Source organism: Gossypium hirsutum, chromosome A04 (assembly GCF_007990345.1).
Source record: "Gossypium hirsutum isolate 1008001.06 chromosome A04, Gossypium_hirsutum_v2.1, whole genome shotgun sequence".
NCBI classification, from domain to species: Eukaryota; Viridiplantae; Streptophyta; class Magnoliopsida; order Malvales; family Malvaceae; genus Gossypium; species Gossypium hirsutum.
The window spans coordinates 11,426,509-11,448,015 of NC_053427.1; the positions used below are offsets into that span (position 1 = coordinate 11,426,509).

General features: G+C 35.6%; 2 protein-coding genes across 2 annotated transcripts; one reads left to right on the plus strand and one right to left on the minus strand.

The window, feature by feature from the left end:
- Positions 1-444: 444 nt before the first annotated feature.
- Positions 445-2,832, plus strand: LOC107949358 (zingipain-2). Its single transcript, XM_016884052.2, has 2 exons — positions 445-938; positions 2,156-2,832. The coding sequence occupies exons 1-2, from the start codon at positions 518-520 to the stop codon at positions 2,740-2,742; spliced, it is 1,008 nt and encodes a 335-aa protein (XP_016739541.2). The 5' UTR covers positions 445-517; the 3' UTR covers positions 2,743-2,832.
- A 969-nt stretch (positions 2,833-3,801) lies between these two features.
- On the minus strand, positions 3,802-4,433 carry LOC107948012 (uncharacterized). The gene is made up of 2 exons (XM_016882496.1): positions 4,255-4,433; positions 3,802-3,958 (listed from the first exon to the last, which is right to left on the minus strand). Exons 1-2 carry the CDS (start codon positions 4,431-4,433, stop codon positions 3,802-3,804), a joined length of 336 nt encoding a protein of 111 aa, XP_016737985.1.
- Between the last annotated feature and the right edge of the window lie 17,074 nt (positions 4,434-21,507).

Here is a 21,507-nt window from a genome sequence, read left to right on the forward strand (position 1 = left end):
ATTTATAGAATTAAAATTTTCTAATGATAATATGTTAAATATTAACAAAATAATAATAAGATACCATTATAATAATGTTCATTATTTTATTAAAATAATTTTTAAATAATTTCTTGAATAAAAAATTGGTATTGGACCAAAAGCTGAAGACCCAATGGACACGTAGTGGGAGAATTGGAATGTTAACAGTGACTTCAAAGTCGAACACCAATTGAGAAACAGCAACGAAGGGATGAGTAAAACGTAGCTTGTCTCCGTCAATCACGCCACAGTAATAATTTGTTGATTTATATATAAAAAGAAATGTATGTCTTTAATTGTAACCCTGAAAATTGACTTGATTGGCATTTTATTTGGATTTTTCATAAGATGACTTAATTAAAAAAAAATTTATTTCAATCAATTTTTTAGTATATATACATTCATAGAGTGCTAGTTCTTCACAACTTAGCAATTAGCAAAGAAAAAAACCCAGAAATTAGTGTAGTATCCCAGCATATACTGCAAAACAACAACGATGAGTTCAATCCATGCCTTTTTGTTTTTAATTTTTGGGACATTGGCATCTCTTGCTATGTCCCGAACAATCTATGAAGCCTCTGTTTTTGATAAACATGAGCAATGGATGGCTGATTATAGTCGAAAATATGAGAGCAAACTAGAGAAGGAGAAGCGTCTTAATATATTCAAAGAGAATTTGGAATACATTGAGAGCTTCAACAATGGTGGAAATAGAAGTTTTAAGTTAAGCCTGAATGAATTTGCAGACATGACACAAGATGAATTCATTGCAGCTCACACTGGATACAAGATGCAAGACAACCCCATGATGCCTGACTCAACATCGTTCATGTATGAGAACTTATCAGATGTTCCGACAAACTTTGATTGGAGGGACCAAGGTGCAGTCACTCCTATTAAGAATCAAGGTCAATGTGGTAAGTAATAATTTATATATATACATAAAATTGTTGACTGAGTAAGCATTCTTTTTAAAAAGTGAATTAGAAACAAACATCCCTTTTAAAGATTACATGCGCTTAATAACAATTTTGGTTATTAACGTTTGCATGTTTTATCAAAACATCTGTTCTAACAAATTTGATGAAAATATCGTTAAAAAAGTTAATGAGTATGATGTGAAATTTCGTATGTAAAATATTTTAATGAAATGTAATTTATTACTTAGATAACTCAATAAGATAATTAAATGTGAAAAATAATAAAATAAATAAATAATACATGAAATTAAAAAAATAACTCTTAATTGAAATCTCTCGTTAAATAAGCAAACAAAAGATTGAAATATTTTGAAAAAAAATTGAAACCTTGAACCATTTTCTTTAAATTAAGATTTATTTTTTTAATTTCATATATTATTTTTTAATTTTTTTATTTTTCATATGTAATTATCTTATTGAGTTATCTAAGTAATAAATTACATTTCATTAAAAATATTTCACATATGTTAGAAAACAGAGCAAAAGTTGAGGGTCAGAAAAGGCTCAAAGATACAACCAGGACTATTTTGACAAAACATGCAAATGTTAGGGACCAAATTTGTCTCTAAACCTAAATAATAAAACTTAAAGTTTGAAACTAATAATAATAAATGTGATATGTATGAAATTAAAATAAAAAATAATTTAAATTGTAACTAAAAAAATTTAAACAAGTAAATATATTATATTAAAAATAATAAACACGACCCGCTTGTTTATTTTGATATTATCATTTCTCTTGAATTATTATCGGGTTGATTTGTGATCAACTGAACCAATGACATTATCAATATATATAAACAATGGCCGAAAATATTTTTGTAATAAATTTATGAAAATGTAAAATAAAATCTTGATTAAAGGGTAAACTTTTTTTATAAATATTTGCCACATGGGTTTACATCACATCTTATGCAAAAATTTTATTTATTTTTTAAAAAAATTTGAAAAGGGAGTTATTATTGTAATAATATAATTTACTTCACCTCTAACATTAATTTTGTATTTTCCTTTATGATTGGGTAACTAGTTACATCAACTCAATGAAAAGTTTATATATTATTATAGATTGGCGTTGAAGCATTCATTTATTTATTTATTTTCATTAATTGCTTTATACTTAACAAAGGGTTATTGTTGGTTTACTATTGCAGGATGTTGTTGGGCATTTTCAGCAGTGGCAGCCGTTGAAGGGATAATCCAAATCAAAACTGGTAAATTAATCTCATTATCTGAGCAACAACTGTTGGATTGCAGCACAAATGGAGGAAACCAAGGTTGTAGTGGAGGATGGATGATGAATGCTTTTGAACACATCAGCCAAAACCAAGGAATAACCACCGAAGAAAGCTACCCATATCAACAAATGCAAGAAACTTGCGCCACACAGATAAACAAAGTTGCCACCATTAATGGCTATCAAATGGTGCCTAAAAACGACGAAGAAGCATTACTTAAGGCCGTCACAAATCAACCGGTCTCGGTGGCACTAAATGGATATGGACAATCCTTTCAGTTTTACAAAGGTGGAGTGTTTACAGGAGATTGTAGCAATGATCTCACCCATGCAGTAACCATTGTTGGATATGGGACAAGTGAAGAAGGTTTAAACTATTGGCTGATTAAGAATTCATGGGGAGAAACTTGGGGTGAAAATGGGTATATGAGGATTCAAAGGGATGTGAATACACCAGGTGGGTTATGTGGCATCGCCATGAAAGCTTCGTATCCAATTGCATAAGACATTTCTCTACTGATATAAGTGGTCATACTAGATCAATGTTTGAGGATATTTTTCTCAAAAATATAATAAATATTTTCTTTTTTACAACTGAAATTTATGTACAAGAAATATTTTATAATAATTAATATCTTATATATATATTTATTGGGCATGGCCCAAAAGTCCCACTGTGCCCTATACATTATATATTGTTAAGTATAAAATCAAGTGGAAGCTGGAAATAAGTGTCACTTTTATTGAAGATAGAAAGCTGGCTTTTATAGCCTTACAAATGACAAATATAGAATTATAACTAACACCTATATCACCTATAAACAAGGATCGCCACTAGTTTAAACAAATCCAGAAAGTTGTTCCTAAAGAATAGGACTTATTGAAATAGAACAACAGCTTTGAAAGCACTAAATAATTCAAACAAGTCCTCCCCTAAACTATTTTGCATATTTGCAGTCAGTTTACTTCTCCACAAATTCCAAGTTTTTCCCTAAGCTTTTCAAATGTCTCCAACTTCAACACCTTAGTCATGATGTCTGTTGTCTGCTCCTTTGTTCCACAATGGACAAGCTCAATAAATTTATCATTAGACAATTCACGAAGGAAGCGGTACCTTACATGAATGTGTTTGCTCGTTTCATGCAATGCGACATTCTTTGATAGTTTGATGGTGGAGGCGTTGTCACAATATAACATGATACTTTCTTTTTGAGGATGATTGAGAGCATCCAGGATTCTTCTCATCCAAACTACTTGACAAGCACATGATGCTACTACTACGAACTCTGCTTCGGTGGTAGAAAAGATCACTACTGGTTATTTTTTCAAAAACCACGTAACAACACTTTCTCCAAATAGAAAAGCATATCCTGAAGTGCTCCTTTTGTCATCTTGATCCTCAGCATAATCACTATCTGCGTAACCAACTAACTCTTTAGTTCCTCCTTTTATATATTGAAGGACCCTTTTTGCTACATTAAGATGAAGTTTAGTAGATTTTTCCATATATCGATTCACTAGTCCAACCACATACATTAGATCTGGTCTGGTCGTAGTTAAATATCAAAGACTCCCCACAATTTGCTTATAACCAATGACATCTACTTTGACTCCATCTTCATTTTTCACTAGTTTTGTTCCTGGAACAATAGGTCTTCTAACAGAGTTGCACCTTAGCATACCAAATCTCTCAAGAACTTCATTAACGTACTTCCTTTGACTAATAAATATGCATTTATCATTCTGTAACACTTCAACTCTAAGAAAGTATTTCATCTTTCCAAGATCAGTCGTTTCAAACTCTCACATCATGGAATTTTTAAAGGCTTTAATTATTTCCTCATCATTTCCCGTGAATATAAGATCATCAACATACAAACTAACAATCAAAATTCTTCCTTTCGAATCAATTTGAATAAAAGAAGTAGGTTCAGATGGGCACCTTTCAAAAATTCCTTTGTAAAATAGGACTCAATGTGACTATACTATGCTCTTAGAGCTTGCTTAAGACCTTACATGGCCTTCTTTAATTTGAAGACTTTATGCTCCCTCCTTTCTTTCTCAAAACCACGCGGTTGATCAACAAAAACTTTCTCCACTAGCTCTTCATGAAGGAAAGTGCTTTTAACATCAAGTTGGTAGATATTCCAACCTTTTTGCACAACCATTGCAATCACATTCAGATTGTATCCCATTTTGCAACTGGTGCAAAAACTTCATTGTAATCAATTCCATATTTCTAGGCATATCCCTTCACCACCATTCATCCTTTGTGTTTGTCAATCTCGCCAAGTTCATTTAGCTTGATTTTGAACACCCATTTTACTTTGATCTTCTTTGCACCAGCCGACAATTCCATCAATTTCCATGTTTCATTTTTTTTAATGGCTTGAATCTCTAGTTTCATAACTTCAAGTCATTTTTTGCTTACAAAAACTTCTCTAAAAATTATTTGGATCTGTTGTGGTGTATAGAACCAAGTTATCGACTTCTTCGTTTTCGTCAAAAAGACCTAGTCCCGCGCCACTCATCTAATCTTTTTGCCATTCTAGTGCTCTTTTGCAACTAGAATGTTTGAACTTGGTGGTTCTTCTCTAACTACTTCCTCTATGTTTGGTACAACGACATCATCTCCACTCACATCATCTTCAAGAGTAATATCTTCCCATTCTAACTCTTTGTTTTCATCTTCTGAATTTTGACTCCAATCCCAACCTTTATCTTCTTCAAAAACAACATCACGACTTATCACAATACGTCTAGAGATTGGATCATACAATCGATAAGCCTTGGATTCATTGATCACACCAAAGAAAACACACTTGTAGCTTTTTTCATCTAACTTTGTTCTACTTTGATCAGGTATGTGTACATGGGCAACACACTCGAACACTCGGAAATGGTCTACAGAAGGTGTAACATTGCTCCAAACCTCTTCTGGTGTTCGTCTATTCACAGCACTGTCAAGGTTCTGTTCATCACATGGTACACCATTGAACTGCTTCTGACAACATGAAACACAGCAAACCCGGCCTAGACGTTATGGCTGTATTTGGCAATGTCACACGATATCATTTTTGAAACCGCGTTGTTACGATGAAAACATTCCATGTTATTATCTTTAGTAAACCTTTGTTAGAACTTAGGAAGTTGTCTTTATTCATTTAAAATAGTTGTTTTGAAACATCCCTCATTGCGAAAGCTTTAATAAAATAGTCTAAGTGATCATGCGTTTAGAAAATACTTTAACTTTTTAAAAACTGAATTTCCTACGACCAACAGGGATAAATCTATAAAGTAAAATAAATAAATAAATAAAAACCTAAATTTAAAACCAAAGTCCCTGAGGGTCCTTAAATTACAACTCAAATAATCAATAATAATCAAATTATAAATCATAAATTGAAAACCATAAAGTCTAAAAATTACTGTGGTCACCGCTGAGTCCTCCATCGCATCGATCCGTCTAAGTTTGGGGATTACTTGTGCACATTAAACAAAAAGGTTGAGTTTAAGTAAACTCAGTGTGTAATCTCGCAGAAACAAACAAACAATCAGTATTCACAGTGCACAGTTGAACAGTCTTGGGCTTAAGCCCTTTTTAGTATCAGTGATAGTTTGGGCCTTAGCCAATCACAGTATCAATAGCAGTAACAGTTATGCAGTAGCAAAATCCTACCCATCCAGCCTCTACACACGACCTCCCTCCAACCTTACACTCAATGTGGGGATATAATCAACCCACCCATCCCTACACTCCCAGTAGTACTGAATGCAGCACAAAACAGTAGTTTACAGCTGAGCTACCAGTAAATTAGGCTTAAAGCCTTTCAGTACACTTCCTTCGAATAACAACCCCCGACCCAATGCAATGCAACATACGATGGATGATATGCTATTATGCAATTTTAGTTCATATACTCAGTTCAGATATTAACATGCTTAGTGCAGATATCATTCAGTCAATTTCACACATTTAGGGGTCTAATTAGCGCTTACCAACCTTACAGTAGGTTCATAGACGACTTGGCCGAACTGTGCAACCTTAGAAACATTTCAATAAAAATAGGCTCACACGCCCATGTGATCTGCCCGTGTGGGCCCACACGGCCTTGTGGCCCAGTTGGCCCAAATTGGCCTTGCCCGTGTGATCCATTTTTAATGTAACCCATGCTAGCTAAATATTCATATATGTTTTCACTATTTACTTATATGTTTATTCAAAGTTGTCTACTTGAGTCATTGTCACTAAATTATTTATATATTGAGCTACAGAATTCCAAATTAATATTCGTTTAATTTTTTTAAAACTAGACTCAAATATCTTTCTACCATAAAATTTTCAAAATTTATAGTTTGTCAAATAAGTACTGTAAAATCTTCAAATTTATCCCTATTCTGTTGTTTGATAGCTTCAAACTTTCCTTACTAAAAATTATTTATCTCTTAGTACGGAACTTGGATGATGTTTCCCTTTGTTTCTCTTCAAAATAGACTCAATAAGGATTTAAAAATATAAATTTAAGCCCCTAATTAATATTTTTACAATTTTTGATGATTTTCCAAAGTCAAAATAGGGGAACCCAAAATTATTTTGACCTTGTCTCACAAAATTTATTATATCTCAGAATTTACAATTTCTTCCATGAAAAACTAGACTCAACAAAATTTAATTTCATATTTTATTCAACCTCTGACTCAATTTCCACTATTTTTGATGATTTTTCAAAATTAGACTACTGCTATTGTCCAAAACTATTTTAGTGCAAAATGTTGATTTTCAAGTTTATAACACCCTTATTTCCTTTCTCTACAATTTTTTTGCAACATTTTCCCTTATTTCTCTTATTTCTTGACAGCAAGAAATTTAGGCCTTTCGCCAAATCCCGTTTTCCACATTTCAAGTACATACCTAGTTTCGTTTCTAATGCGTAAGCACTCCTAAGCCTCCAAAACCTAAAAATCGACCAACATATCTCCAGATTAATCACTTACTTTGTTTTTAATCAACCAATTTTAGAAGGAACTTGACTAAAAACCTAACAAAACCCTTACCTCGCTTGACTAACCACGACTACGCACAATCACATCGTCGATTCAAAACCACCAACCCCTTGATTAACTCCTAAACACCAAAAAGGAATCCTCATTTTAGAGATTAACAATAGACAAAACTATTACTTACCGAACACACGCAACCAACGATGAACAACTAAATCAATTGGAAAAAAAAGAAAAAAATGGAAGGGGAAAAAATGGAAATTTCGGCAACAACTAGGGGAAAGAATCGGCAAAGGAGAGAGAAAAAGAAGAAGAAGAAAATGTAAAAAAAAGTTAAGGGAAATAGAGAGAAAACCGAAGCTCTATTTTTTTTGCAACAAAAAGGTAATCAGATTATTTTCTGATAATCTCTCCCCAATTATCTCCTAAAATCACTCTCTATTAACCCACTAAAACACAACTGCTCAGAATTTTGCCCCAACACAACTCTTAGCCGAAATTGGAGCAAAAATAATGTCTCAACGCCATCACAGAGAATTGAACACAGGACCTCCAACACTCCACTTAAACACCAGACCAACAGGCCATTCTGATATAAACTTACTAGCATTTAAAATTAAGCCCTTTGCACAAGGTTAAGGCTTTATTTATAAAAATACCAAAATTTGCCCAAGTAAGACTTGAACTTGGGACCTCTCACACACACCTAGAAAATGTAACCACTAAAGCAAATACACAGTTGTGTGTCACATATACACGAAATCAAAAATTAAAATTTTGGGGTGTTACATAACATGTTTCAAACCGAGTTCATAATGGCTCTATTCCTCTTTTCCGCTACTCTGTTTTCTTGTGAGGTGTAGGTTGCATTCAATTGCCTGTGAATACCATTCTCCATGAAAAAATTATTAAATTCATAGGAGGTGAACTCTCTACCCTCGTCAGTGCGTAAGCAAGCTATACACTCACCACTTTCATTCTCAACATATTTTTTAAAGCTCTGAAATATCTCAAACGTTGTTGATTTTTCATGCAAGAAATAGACCCACATTTTGTGACTAAAATCATCAATAAAATTGAGTAAGTACCTCTTCCCATCTATAAAAATCAATGTAATTGGTCCACAAATGTCAGAATGTATCAACTGCAACTTTCTTGATGCTCTCCATGAACTCTTCTTTGGCATTTCATCCCTATGTTGCTTTCTAACCAAACAATAAGTACATAATTTGTTTAGAAACTGGTTGTTGGTAAGCCACAAACTAACATTTTGGAATGCATCGTACGCAAGCTTTTCTAGTTTAAATGACTGAACCTGTAGTGCCATAGATAGGAGATATCTATTGTGGTAGTTTAGAAGCACAAACATCCTGTTTCTGGTCATTTTGGTTGTTACAATAAGCCCTCCTTGTGGATGATACAACTTGCACTCACCCCCTTGAATCAAAATATCTATCCTTTTCTCTTGGAGCTATCCCATGCTCAACAAATTATTTTTTAGATCTGGAACAAAGAAAACGTCAGAGATTACCTGTTTAGTGCCTCCAATCTCTAATCTAACACTTCTATTTCCCATTACCACTATTTTTGTATCATTTCCAAGCTTGACGAATTGTCGAAAGCTTTGATCAAGATGAGAAAACCACTTCTTATTCTCATACATATGATTCAAGCATCCCAAATCAAAAAACCATACACCATCTTGTTGTGAGTTATGTCTCCCCACACACGTTATTAAGAGAAGTGCTTCCTCTTCATCAAGTCCCACAAAGTTGGCTTTACTCTCCCACCATGGACATTTATACTGAAAATGCCCCAATTTGTGACATTTATAGCATTCTACTCGGGCTTTCTCTAATGATCTCCTTCTACCTCTTCCATGTCCTCTGTATGAATTTGTGCCATGTCCTCTACTTTCAAACCTTTCGTTACCAACAACAACTTTTAAGACATGATCTTCTTCTCTTTCCATTCTCTTAAACTTCTGTTCATGTACAGATAATGAACTTTGCAATTCATTAGCCGACATGGTAAGTATATCTTTTTCCTCTTCGATAGATACTACCACATAGGTGAAACATTCTGTCAAAATTCACAAAATCTTCTCCATGATCACTAAGTTAGACATGATCTCCCCATTGCTCCACATCTGGTTTGCTATAGCCATCACTTTGGAAAAATAATCTTTGATCATTTCTCCTTTCTTCATTTCTGACACCTCAAATTCTCTTCTTAATGTGTTGAAAAGAGACATTTTCACCCTCTCATTTCCATCAAACTTGCTCTTCAAAGAATCCCAAACAATTTAGAGGTTTCTCTATCCAAAATCTGCACAAAAACAACATGATCTATGGCTTGATATAGATAGTGTTTGACCCTGTGATCCTTTATCTTTATCTTATCCATCTGTGTCTATTGCGTGATGGTCTGCACAATCGTTGTTTCATGCTCCTCGAAGCCTTTCTCAACTAGGTTCCATAGTCCTTTAGACTTTAATAGATTCCCTATCAGCTCACTCCAATGGTTGTAGTGAAGACAATCAAAATGACGAATCTTTGTAAGACTACCTTCACTCCTTTCTTCACTCATATCAACTTATTTTCTCAACAACCTAACTCGGATACTAGAATGTTAAGTATTAAATCAAGTGGAAGCTGGAAATAAGTGTCACTTTTATTGAAGAAAGAAAGCTGGCTTTTATAACCTTACACGTGACAAATGTAGAATCACAACTCTCACCTATATCACCTATAAAAAAGGATCACCACTAGTTTAAACAAATGCAGAAAGTTGTTCCTAAAGAATAGGACTTATTGAAACAGAAAAACAACTTTGAAAACACTAAATAATTCAAACATATATGGGGGATGGTTTCAATTATATATATATGAGAGAGAAAAAAAGTGCAACAAAATAAAAAAAAATGAAAAAAGAAAAGAAAAGTGTAAGCAGTTTTTTTATCACCAAGACTAATTTTTTGTCCATTTTTCAATTGGAGGTATATTCAGAATAGTTAGTATACTCAAATATCTTCGATGTGTATGTTCTAATTTTTGTTTATATCGGGTTTTTCAGCTTTCAAAGTTAACTACTATTAGTGTGATATTCACAACTTTTTCTTTTAGTTTACTTGTGATTACTTGGTTAATAACTTTTGTTAAGTTATATACTCTTGTTGTGACTTTGTGTTGTAATTTTGTAGCAATGACTTTTTTATATAATGGAGTTTTAGGTGGACTTTCAAATCACTTGATTTTTACCATTTTATTTACAAAAAAAAAGAAAAAAAAACTCTCATGTCTACATGCAATGACATGATATCAGAAAGGCATAATGACTTTTTGACCTTTCAACTTTACAAAAAAAAACCATTTTAGTCCTCTAGTTAACTTTTCACATTTTTTAGCTCTTAAACTTGCATCATTTGTCAAATCACTCTAAAATGGATGGAAAAGTTAATGTTTTGTTAACTTTGCTAAATGGATGACATACCAGCATTTAATTAATTTTTTAAAATTTTAAAATTGAAAAAAAAATGAAAAATATTTTAAAAATTAAAAACATTAAAATTATTATAAAATTATAAAAATATTTTTTATAATTTAAAAAATTAATTAAATGTTGGCATGTCTTTCACGTGTATGCCACATCAACAAAGTTAACCTTCAATATTAGCTTTTCCATCCATTTTGGGGTGATTTAAAAAAAAAGTTCAAGGGCTAAATCGACCATGGAGTCCCAAGCTTTAAGTCCCTCAATTGGTGAGCTCAATTTAGTCATTTTCTTGTAATTTTATGTTTTTGAAGTCTCATGAGCTTGATTTAGCTAACTCGTGTGTTAATTTTTTGAATCTGTTAAAGTTTGTAAATGATGTCATTGATTAATACTTGAAACTTTAGTGTTAAATTGTAGCACCCCAAACCCGGCCCAGACGTTATGACCGGATTCGACATGCCACATCAAAAACGTAAAAAACATTTTATATTGTTGATCCAGAAAAAAACCTACTTAGTGTTTTAAAAAATAATTTCTTTATAGGTTAAAGTGAATGGAAGCTGTGCACCAGGTAGGAAACCGGAAAAGAGGTGGTGAGTCCATCGGACTGCTTAAGTACCAAGCTCCCTTCGGATCAAATCCTAAACATACATACCGCCATTGCCACATCTTAACGTCATGGATATTTCTAAGAAACTGATTTGATTAAGTCATTTTTAGGAAAAGTGATTAATTTTGGAAAATACTTTCATTGCGGAAGCTTTGCTTGTTGTCGTGTTATTTTGAAATCAACTGTTGTTTTTGAAAACGCGCCCTAAAGCTATCCAATTTCAACAATTAAAATAAGTAATACCTATCTTAGTAATACATATTAAAACCATCAAAAATAATTAAGCGGCCTTATTACATTTAAAAACCCAAAACTTCAAACGTAAATAAAAGGATATCCAGTTCACCAGAAGAAAATCAAACTTACAGAACGGGTGGCCACTCCGAATTCCCTCACAGCTCCAAGCCCACTATGGTTGGGGATTTCCTGCGTGGATGAAAATAAAAGGGGTGAGTTTGGGGAAACTCAGTGTGTAAGGAAAACCCATTCAAAGCTCAAGTCAGCTCAAGCCTATTGGGCCTAAGCCCATTCAGGTAACAGTGGTACTAGACCAGAGCCCTTTTCAGATTACAATAAATTGGGCCTTAGCCCCTTATTCAGATAACAGTATGGCCCATAGGCCCATTTCAAAATACATGCAACATCAATAACATATGCAAGCCCATTTGGGGAGACTACTCAACCCACCAACCACTACACTCCACCCGTACCAGCCCTACACTCCATGTGGGGAATAGCTCAACCCACCCAGCCCAACACTTCATAGTTGCAGCCTTGCTGCTCAGTTAACAGTAAATTGAGGCAAAGCCTCCAGTACGTGGACAAGCCACTTTCAGTACTTCCTCCGTCAATATCCCAATCCCATGCATCAGATAATAACAACATGGCATGTAGTAAATAACAACAGTCAAACATGCATTTAGGTCAATTTAACCCTATGGGTATTTCGGTAATTTATCTCCTAGGGGCAAAACTGTAAATTTTTCCACTTTTAAAGGTATTTCAGTAATTTATCTATTTTAGGGTTTTTCATGCATATTCCTACCTTTCACCTACTAACAGAATCACAACCAAGGGTTCTTACCGAATTGGGCCCGTTGGCCCATCATTCCAATTTTGGCCCTTTAAGCCCAAAAATATCGAGGGTACAGAAATCATGCACTTTGCAGTCCAAACATTGCAGCTTACCAAAAACATTAATCGATTTACCTCACGAGCATTCGCATACTCGCAAATCTACAAAATATCGGTTTTCGGCATTTCGGCTTTTCGACTTTTGCAGATCTAGACTAAGAAAGAGGGTGTTAGTTACACGGCTGTTTGCGACGATATGCTGACGAGATCCACACACGAACCGCCTAAAATTGGATTACTAACACGTTAATCTAACTATTCAAATACAAACTGCGTATTAACCCCTTACAATATTCGGCCAACCACACCTACAGATCATAGTAAGCTTATAAGAAAACAATAAGCAACTCATTAACAAATTTTTGTCAATGTTTACCACATAATCATAATTTCACTGCAAGTTGTCTTCCTGAGCAACAGTCACTAAATCATTTATAAGTGGAGCTACGAAACTCCAAATCAAGTGCCGTTAATTTTCCTTGAAAATAGACTCATATATCTTCTATCCATAGAATTTTCATAATTTTTGGTTTGGCCAATCAATACCAGATTTTCTCAAAGTTTCCCATGTTTCACTGTTTGACTAATCTGACCACTCTTCATTACGAATCAAATTTCTCATTGTACAGAATTCAAAATATGTTCTTGTTTTTTTCATTTGAAACTAGACTCAACAAGCTTTAATTAAATAATTTATTCAGCTTCTAATTCATCTCCCACAATTTATGGTGATTTTCCAAAGTCATGTTACTGCTGCTGTCCCAAGCAGATTTATTACCAAATCACTCTTTCATACACCTATCTTGCATGCATGTTATTTAAACATGTATATCACCAATCAATCATCACATATCTATGATTTTTACTTAAGCATAATCTCCATTTCATCATTTTAAAGCACAACATGTTAGCCGATTTTTCCCTTTAGCATCTAAGGCACATGCATGCTCATTTGTTTGGCTCAACTTCACATATCTTCCATTTTTCATCAAAAGAACATGAAACAACAACCATTTCCTTCATTTTAATTCATGACCAAATGCTCACAACACAACCAAAAACCAAAATATGCTTCAAGAGTTAAGGTAGAATCAAGAAGAACTCATGAACCTCAAAATAGAAGCAAGGTACCAAGAACTTACCTTCAATTTTCCTCCTCCTAATGACCGAATACTCAAGAGCTTTCTCCTCTCCTTTCTCTTCTCTAACTTTCAGCTATGATGAACAAAGATGGACAAAACTTTGTTCTTTTCACCTCTTTTTCTTTTAATAAAATTTCATATTTCATCCATTTAATTCTTTAATACAAAAGACATGAAATTCCTATCATGGAACATTTACCTAAACCATTATCATGGAACATTTACCTAACCCATTATCATGGAATATTTACCTAATCCATTATCATGGAACATTTACCTAACTCATTATCAATTTGTATCAATTTGTACCATAAATTATGGATATCAAGTGCTCATATTGTCTACAACAACATGATGGCTAGCCACTTCATGTAAAATGGGAGGTTGGTCATGCAAATCCTCCTATTTTGCACTCCTATTTATTTGGCCACTTCAATTTAGCCTATAGCATTTTGAAACATTTTCACAAAGGTCCTATTTCATAATTTCACTCACAAATGACAAAATCAAAGCATGAAATTTTGCCAACATTCACAGAATTCCCAAAAATTGGGGCGTTACAACTCTACCCTCCTTAAAAAAATTTCGTCCTCGAATTTACCTGATCCAACTAGTTGAGGGTATTGTTGACGCATAGTCTCTTCTGATTCCCAAGTAGCTTCTTCCCTTCCATGATTACGCCAAAGTACTTTCACTAACGGGACAGATTTCCTTCTGAGAACCTTCACATCTCGAGCCAATATTTGCACAAGCTGCTCCTCAAAGGTCAAATCAGTCTGAACTTCAATTTCTGCAACTGGCAGGACATGAGCAGGGTCAGCATGATAACGCCTTAACATGGAGACGTGAAAAACATCGTGAATCCTGTCTAACTCTGGAGGCAATTCCAACTGATAAGCCACTGGGCCTACTCGCTTCAAAACCCGATAAGGCCCAATGAACCGCGGACTCAACTTGCCCTTCTTATCGAACCTTAATATCTTATTCCAAGGAGAAACCTTTAAGAAGACCATATCACCTACTGAGTACTCAATCTCCTTACGCTTCAAATCTGCATACGACTTTTGCCTATCAGATGCTTCTTTTAACCGGTCCCTAATTATTCTGACCTTATCCTCAGTATCAGCTACCAACTCTGATCCAAGAATTTGTCACTCTCCTAGTTCATTCCAACAACTAGGTGTACGACACCTTCGACCATACAGTGCTTCATACGGTGCCATTCGATTACTCGCCTGGTAACTGTTATTGTACGCAAATTCTGCCAACGGCAAGTAATCCTCCCAACTACCTCGAAAGTCAATCACGCATCCCCTCAACATGTCCTCCAGAATCTGAATAACCCTTTCCGATTGACCATTAGTCTGGGGATGGAAAGCCGTACTAAAATTCAATCACGTCCCCAATGCCTCATGCAACCTTTGCCAAAACTGAGATGTAAATCTGGGATCCCGATCAGAAATAATTGAAACTGGGACTCCATGAAGTCGCACAATCTCCGCCACATACAACTTGGCTAACTTTTGAAGTGAAAAGTCAGTACGAACAGGTATGAAATGGGCCGATTTGGTCAACCTATCCACAATCATCCACACCGAGTCTTTCTTTGATGGTGTTAAGAACAGCCCACTCACAAAGTCCATGGTTACCCTCTCCCACTTCCAAAGTGGTATCTTCACTGACTGTAACAGTCCAGAAGGTAATTGATGCTCAGCTTTCACTTGCTGGCATGTCAAACATTTCCCTACAAACTCTGTTACTTCTTGTTTAAGTCCAGGCCACCAGTACAATTCTCGTAAGTCGTGATACAACTTGTTCCCTCCATGGTGCATGGCACAAAGTCCTTCATGAGCTTCCTTCAATATTGTCTGCCTCAAATCAGAGTCCTTCGGAACACAAATTCTTCCTCGGAAACATAGAATTCCTTTGCCATTTAACCCAAACTCAGAAGTTTCCCCTTCCTTAACTTGTTGGAAACGAGTGACCAAAGACCGTTCAACTGCTTTTCCTTAATCTGATCCACCCAGGTTGGCCTCACTTGCAACTCAGCCAACAGACTTCCATCATCATACAGACTCAGACGAGCAAACATTGCTCTCAGATCAGATACAGCTCTACGACTTAGAGCATCGGCTACCACATTAGCCTTGCCTAGGTGATACTCGATCGAACAGTCATAATCCTTAAGCAACTCAATCCATCTCCTTTGCCTAAGGTTCAGCTCCTTCTGAGTCAACAAATACTTAAGACTCTTATGGTCAGTGTATATAATACAACTTTCTCCGTACAAGTAATGTCTCCAAATCTTAAGTGCAAATATCACTGTTGCCAACTCCAAATCATGAGTAAGATAGTTCCCTTCGTGAGGTTTAAGCTGTCGTGATGCATATGCAACCACCTTATCCTCCTGCATTAACACGCAGCCCAAGCCTACGTGTGATGCGTCACTGTACACAGTAAAATCATTCCCAAACTCTAGCTGAATTAACACAGGTGCTTCAGTCAGAACTTTCTTCAACTTCTCAAAAGCCTCCTGCTGGGTCTCAGTCCATACAAACAGTGCCCCTTTCCTTATGAGTTTTATCAGAGGTGCTGCCATCACAGAAAAACCTTCCACAATCCTTCTGTAGTATCCTGCCAACCCTAGGAAACTCCGAATTTTCGACACCATCCTAGGTGGCTTCCACTCCAAAATCGCTTCAATTTTCTGAGGGTTTACCTTAATCCCCTCAGTAGAGACCACATGTCCTAAGAAGGTTACCTCCCTCAACCAGAATTCACACTTGCTGAACTTCGCAAAGAGTTCATTATCCCTTAACACTTGCAGCACTATACGGAGATGCTCATCATGTTTCGCTTCAGTTTCAGAATATACCAGGATATCGTCAATAAAGACGACTACGAACTGATCCAAACATGGTTGGAACACACGATTCATCAGATCCATAAACGCTACAGGAGCGTTCGTCAGTCCAAATGGCATAACCAGAAACTTGTAATGACCATACCGAGTCCTGAATGCCGTCTTATGGATATCTGCCTCCTTGACCCTTAACTGATGATATCCAGATCAGAGGTTGATCTTGGAAAATATAGAAGCTCCTCTAAGCTGGTCGAACAGATCGTCAATCCTTGGCAGTGGATACTTATTCTTAATCGTCAGTTTGTTCAACTGGAGATAATCAATGCACATCCGCATCATACCATCCTTCTTTTTCACGAATAGCACCGGTGCTCCCCATGGAGACACGCTTGGCCTAATGAAGCCCCTATCCAACAACTCTTGAATTTGAGTCTTTAACTCCACTAACTCCTTCTGTGCCATCCTATACGGTGCAATGGACAACTTCCGACTGACTTACAAATGCCAAATAGGCCTCACAACCTTTCCGAATCCACTTCTCGGCTCTTAATACCGATACCACATTGGATAAATAATCCCTTCGCTCACCTATCACCATAACCTCCTCATCCTTTGTGGTCCTTAACACCATTCGTTTAACAGCACAATCCAAAGTGTCGCTTTATGCTTAACAAGCCAGTCCATTCCCAAAATGAGATCAAACTCTTCGAACGGTAACTCCATCAGATCTCCAAGGAAAATCTTACCTTGAGTTTCTAAGGGTACATCCCTATACAGTTTGTCTACCCTAACCGAGTGACTCAAATGACTTAGTACAGATACCCCACTCACAATCTCCTCAGAGCAGTCCAAGTTGTCCATAATCCATTCTGTGGCCTCCAACCAATATTCCGCCACATTCGGGGCTATACCAGACGCACCCCTAAAGATCTCCGCTCCGTTGGCCCGGAGTCGTTCAGAAATCGATCCTCGAATTTCGTTGCCCAAACTTGTCCCGGCAACTCTTTCCAGAACACGAAGCATTTCCTGTGACAGGGCATCATCCCCGGCACCACGATCATGAGACTCCACTTCCATTGCCGATGGTATCGGTGCATTTGCCGCTAGTATATGTCCTGAAGACAAAGATACCGCTCGAGCACTTCCTCGGCTCCGTCCACGGCCTCTTGTACTCATATCGTATTATCTTGATTACGAATTTTTATGCATCAATTAATATTCCAGTGCTTATTACAGATGTTTTATGAATCTAACAGTAGTTCAGAGTTTGTTTTCGCAGAATTGAAGCTAGCTACAGTTTCAGTCTCTTATCAGATTTTCCTATGGTTTCAGTATCATCCTATCTAGAGTATCCTAGCAGGATTTCAATACAGACAGATAAGTTAGAAAAATATTCAGAAGAGTTAAGAGTAATACTTACAGGCTTGGGCCGGAGATTCGGAATGCCACCTTCTAAAGATCTAAATTTTGAAAATCGCATTTTTGGCAATCTTTATAATTTTTTTCGTTTTCAAAAATCTTTGTTTTTGTAAACCCATTCCACAGCCGAGTTGTTACAACCTAGGCTCTGATACCACTAAATGTAGCACCCCAAACCCGGCCCAGACGTTATGACCGGATCCGACATGCCACATCGAATCGTTCAAAACATTTTATATTGTTGATCCAGAAAAAAACCTACTTAGTGTTTTAAAAAATAATTTCATTATAGGTTAAAGTGAATGGAAGCTGTGCACTAGGTAGGAAACCGGAAAAGAGGTGGTGAGTCCATCGGACTGCTTAAGTACCAAGCTCCCTTCGGATCCAATCTTAGACATGCATACCGCCATTGCCACACCTTAACGTCATGGATATTTCTAAGAAACCGATTTGATTAAGTCATTTTTAGGAAAAGTGATTAATTTTGAAAAATACTTTCATTGCGGAAGCTTTGCTTGTTGTCGTGTTATTTTGAAATCAACTGTTGTTTTTGAAAACGCGCCCTAAAGCTATCCAATTTCAACAATTAAAATAAGTAATACCTATCTTAGTAATACATATTAAAACCATCAAAAATAATTAAGCGGCCTTATTACATTTAAAAACCCAAAACTTCAAACGTAAAAAAAAGGATGTCCAGTTCACCAGAAGAAAATCAAACTTACAGAACGGGTGGCCACTCCGAATTCCCTCACAGCTCCAAGCCCACTATGGTTGGGAATTTCCTGCGTGGATGAAAATAAAAGGGGTGAGTTTGGGGAAACTCAGTGTGTAAGGAAAACCCATTCAAAGCTCAAGTCAGCTCAAGCCTATTGGGCCTAAGCCCATTCAGGTAACAGTGGTACTAGACCAGAGCCCTTTTCAGATTACAATAAATTGGGCCTTAGCCCCTTATTCAGATAACAGTATGGCCCATAGGCCCATTTCAAAATACATGCAACATCAATAACATATGCAAGCCCATTTGGGGAGACTACTCAACCCACCAACCACTACACTCCACCCGTACCAGCCCTACACTCCATGTGAGGAATAGCTCAACCCACCCAGCCCAACACTCCATAGTTGCAGCCTTGCTGCTCAGTTAACAGTAAATTGAGGCAAAGCCTCCAGTACGTGGACAAGCCACTTTCAGTACTTCCTCCGTCAATATCCCAATCCCATGCATCAGATAATAACAACATGGCATGTAGTAAATAACAAAGTCAAACATGCATTTAGGTCAATTTAACCCTATGGGTATTTCGGTAATTTATCTCCTAGGGGTAAAACTGTAAATTTTTCCACTTTTAAAGGCATTTCAGTAATTTATCTATTTTAGGGTTTTTCATGCATATTCCTACCTTTCACCTACTAACAGAATCACAACCAAGGGTTCTTACCGAATTGGGCCCGTTGGCCCATCATTCCAATTTTGGCCCATTAAGCCCAAAAATATCGAAGGTACAGAAATCATGCACTTTGCAGTCCAAACATTGCAGCTTACCAAAAACATTAATCGATTTACCTCACGAGCATTCGCATACTCGCAAATCTACAAAATACCGATTTTCGGCATTTCGGCTTTTCGACTTTTGCCTATCTAGACTAAGAAACAGGGTGTTAGTTACACGCCTGTTTGCGACGATATGCTGACGAGATCCACACACGAACCGCCTACAATTGGATTACTAACACGTTAATCTAACTATTCAAATACAAACTACGTATTAACTCCTTACAATATTCGGCCAACCACACCTACAGATCATAGTAAGCTTATAAGAAAACAATAAGCAACTCATTAACAAATTTTTGTCAATGTTTACCACATAATCATAATTTCACTGCAAGCTGTCTTCCTGAGCAACAGTCACTAAATCATTTATACCTGGAGCTACGAAACTCCAAATCAAGTGCCGTTAATTTTCCTTGAAAATAGAATCATATATCTTCTATCCATAAAATTTTCAGAATTTTTGGTTTGGCCAATCAATACCAGATTTTTCTCAAAGTTTCCCATGTTTCACTATTTGACTAATCTGACCACTCTTCATTACGAATCAAATTTCTCATTGTACAGAATTCAAAATATGTTCTTGTTTATTTCATTTGAAACTAGACTCAACAAGCTTTAATTACATAATTTATTCAGCTTCTAATTCATCTCCCACAATTTATGGTGATTTTCCAAAGGCACGTTACTGCTGTTGTCCCAAGCAGATTTATTACCAAATCACTCTTTCATACACCTATCTTGCATGCATGTTATTTAAACATGTATATCACCAATCAATCATCACATATCTATGATTTTTACTTAATCATAATCTCCATTTCATCATTTTAAAGCACAATTAGCCGATTTTTCCCTTTAGCATCTAAGGCACATGCATGCTCATTTGTTTGGCTCAACTTCACATATCTTCCATTTTTCATCAAAAGAACATGAAACAACAACCATTTCCTTCATTTTAATTCATGACCAAATGCTCACAACACAACCAAAAACCAAAATATGCTTCAAGAGTTAAGGTAGAATCAAGAAGAACTCATGAACCTCAAAATAAAAGCAAGGTACCAAAAACTTACCTTCAAATTTCCTCCTCCTAATTACCGAATACTCAAGAGCTTTCTCCTCTCCTTTCTCTTCTCTAACTTTCAGCTATGATGAACAAAGATGGACAAAACTTTGTTCTTTTCACCCCTTTTTCTTTTAATAAAACTTCATATTTCATCCATTTAATTCTTTAATACAAAAGACATGAAATTCCTATCATGGAACATTTACCTAAACCATTATCATGGAACATTTACCTAACCCATTATCATGGAATATTTACCTAATCCATTATCATGGAACATTTACCTAACCCATTATCAATTTGTATCAATTTGTACCATAAATTATGGATATTAAGTGCTCATATTGTCTACAACAACATGATGGCTAGCCACTTCATGTAAAATGGGAGGTTTGTCATGCAAATCCTCCTATTTTGCACTCCTATTTATTTGGCCACTTCAACTTAGCCTATAGCATTTTCAAACATTTTCACATAGGTCCTATTTCATAATTTCACTCACAAATGACAAAATCAAAGCATGAAATTTTTCCAACATTCACAGAATTCTCGAAAATTGGGGCGTTACATAAATAGTTAGATTTTAAGCTTAGATATGAAAAATAATGACTTTGTAATGTGAAATTTGTTAGTTTTGAACATAGGGACTAAAGTGTAAATATTTCAAAATTGACATGAAATTTTTGTAAATATAGATAAAAGAGGCTTATAGAAGGATGAAATTGAAATTGGATTGGAAAAAATAGCTTAAATGTGAAAGTTATGTTTATTTCGATTTTAGGGACTAAATTGAATAAAATAAAAAACTATAGGAAGCATTCAAAAAATAAAATTGAGTTAATATAAGCTTAAAATAGGCTCTTATAAGATGTTTGGAATTGATAAATTGAAATGAACTATCATATATATCAGGAATTAAATCAACTAGAAGATAATTGGAGAAAAGACAAAATTATGGATTAGTCCACGACGTCTTGTTTG

Excerpts from the sequence above, each read along its gene's own strand:
- LOC107948012 (XM_016882496.1), bottom strand. The coding sequence starts at position 4,433 with ATGGGATACAATCTGAATGTGATTGCAATGGTTGTGCAAAAAGGTTGG. Across the intron at positions 3,959-4,254 it reads TTCAAATTAAAGAAGGCCAT|TCAAAGGAAGTACGTTAATG; the intron begins GTAAGGTCTTAA and ends CATATTTATTAG.
- LOC107949358 (XM_016884052.2), top strand. The coding sequence starts at position 518 with ATGAGTTCAATCCATGCCTTTTTGTTTTTAATTTTTGGGACATTGGCA. Across the intron at positions 939-2,155 it reads TAAGAATCAAGGTCAATGTG|GATGTTGTTGGGCATTTTCA; the intron begins GTAAGTAATAAT and ends TTACTATTGCAG.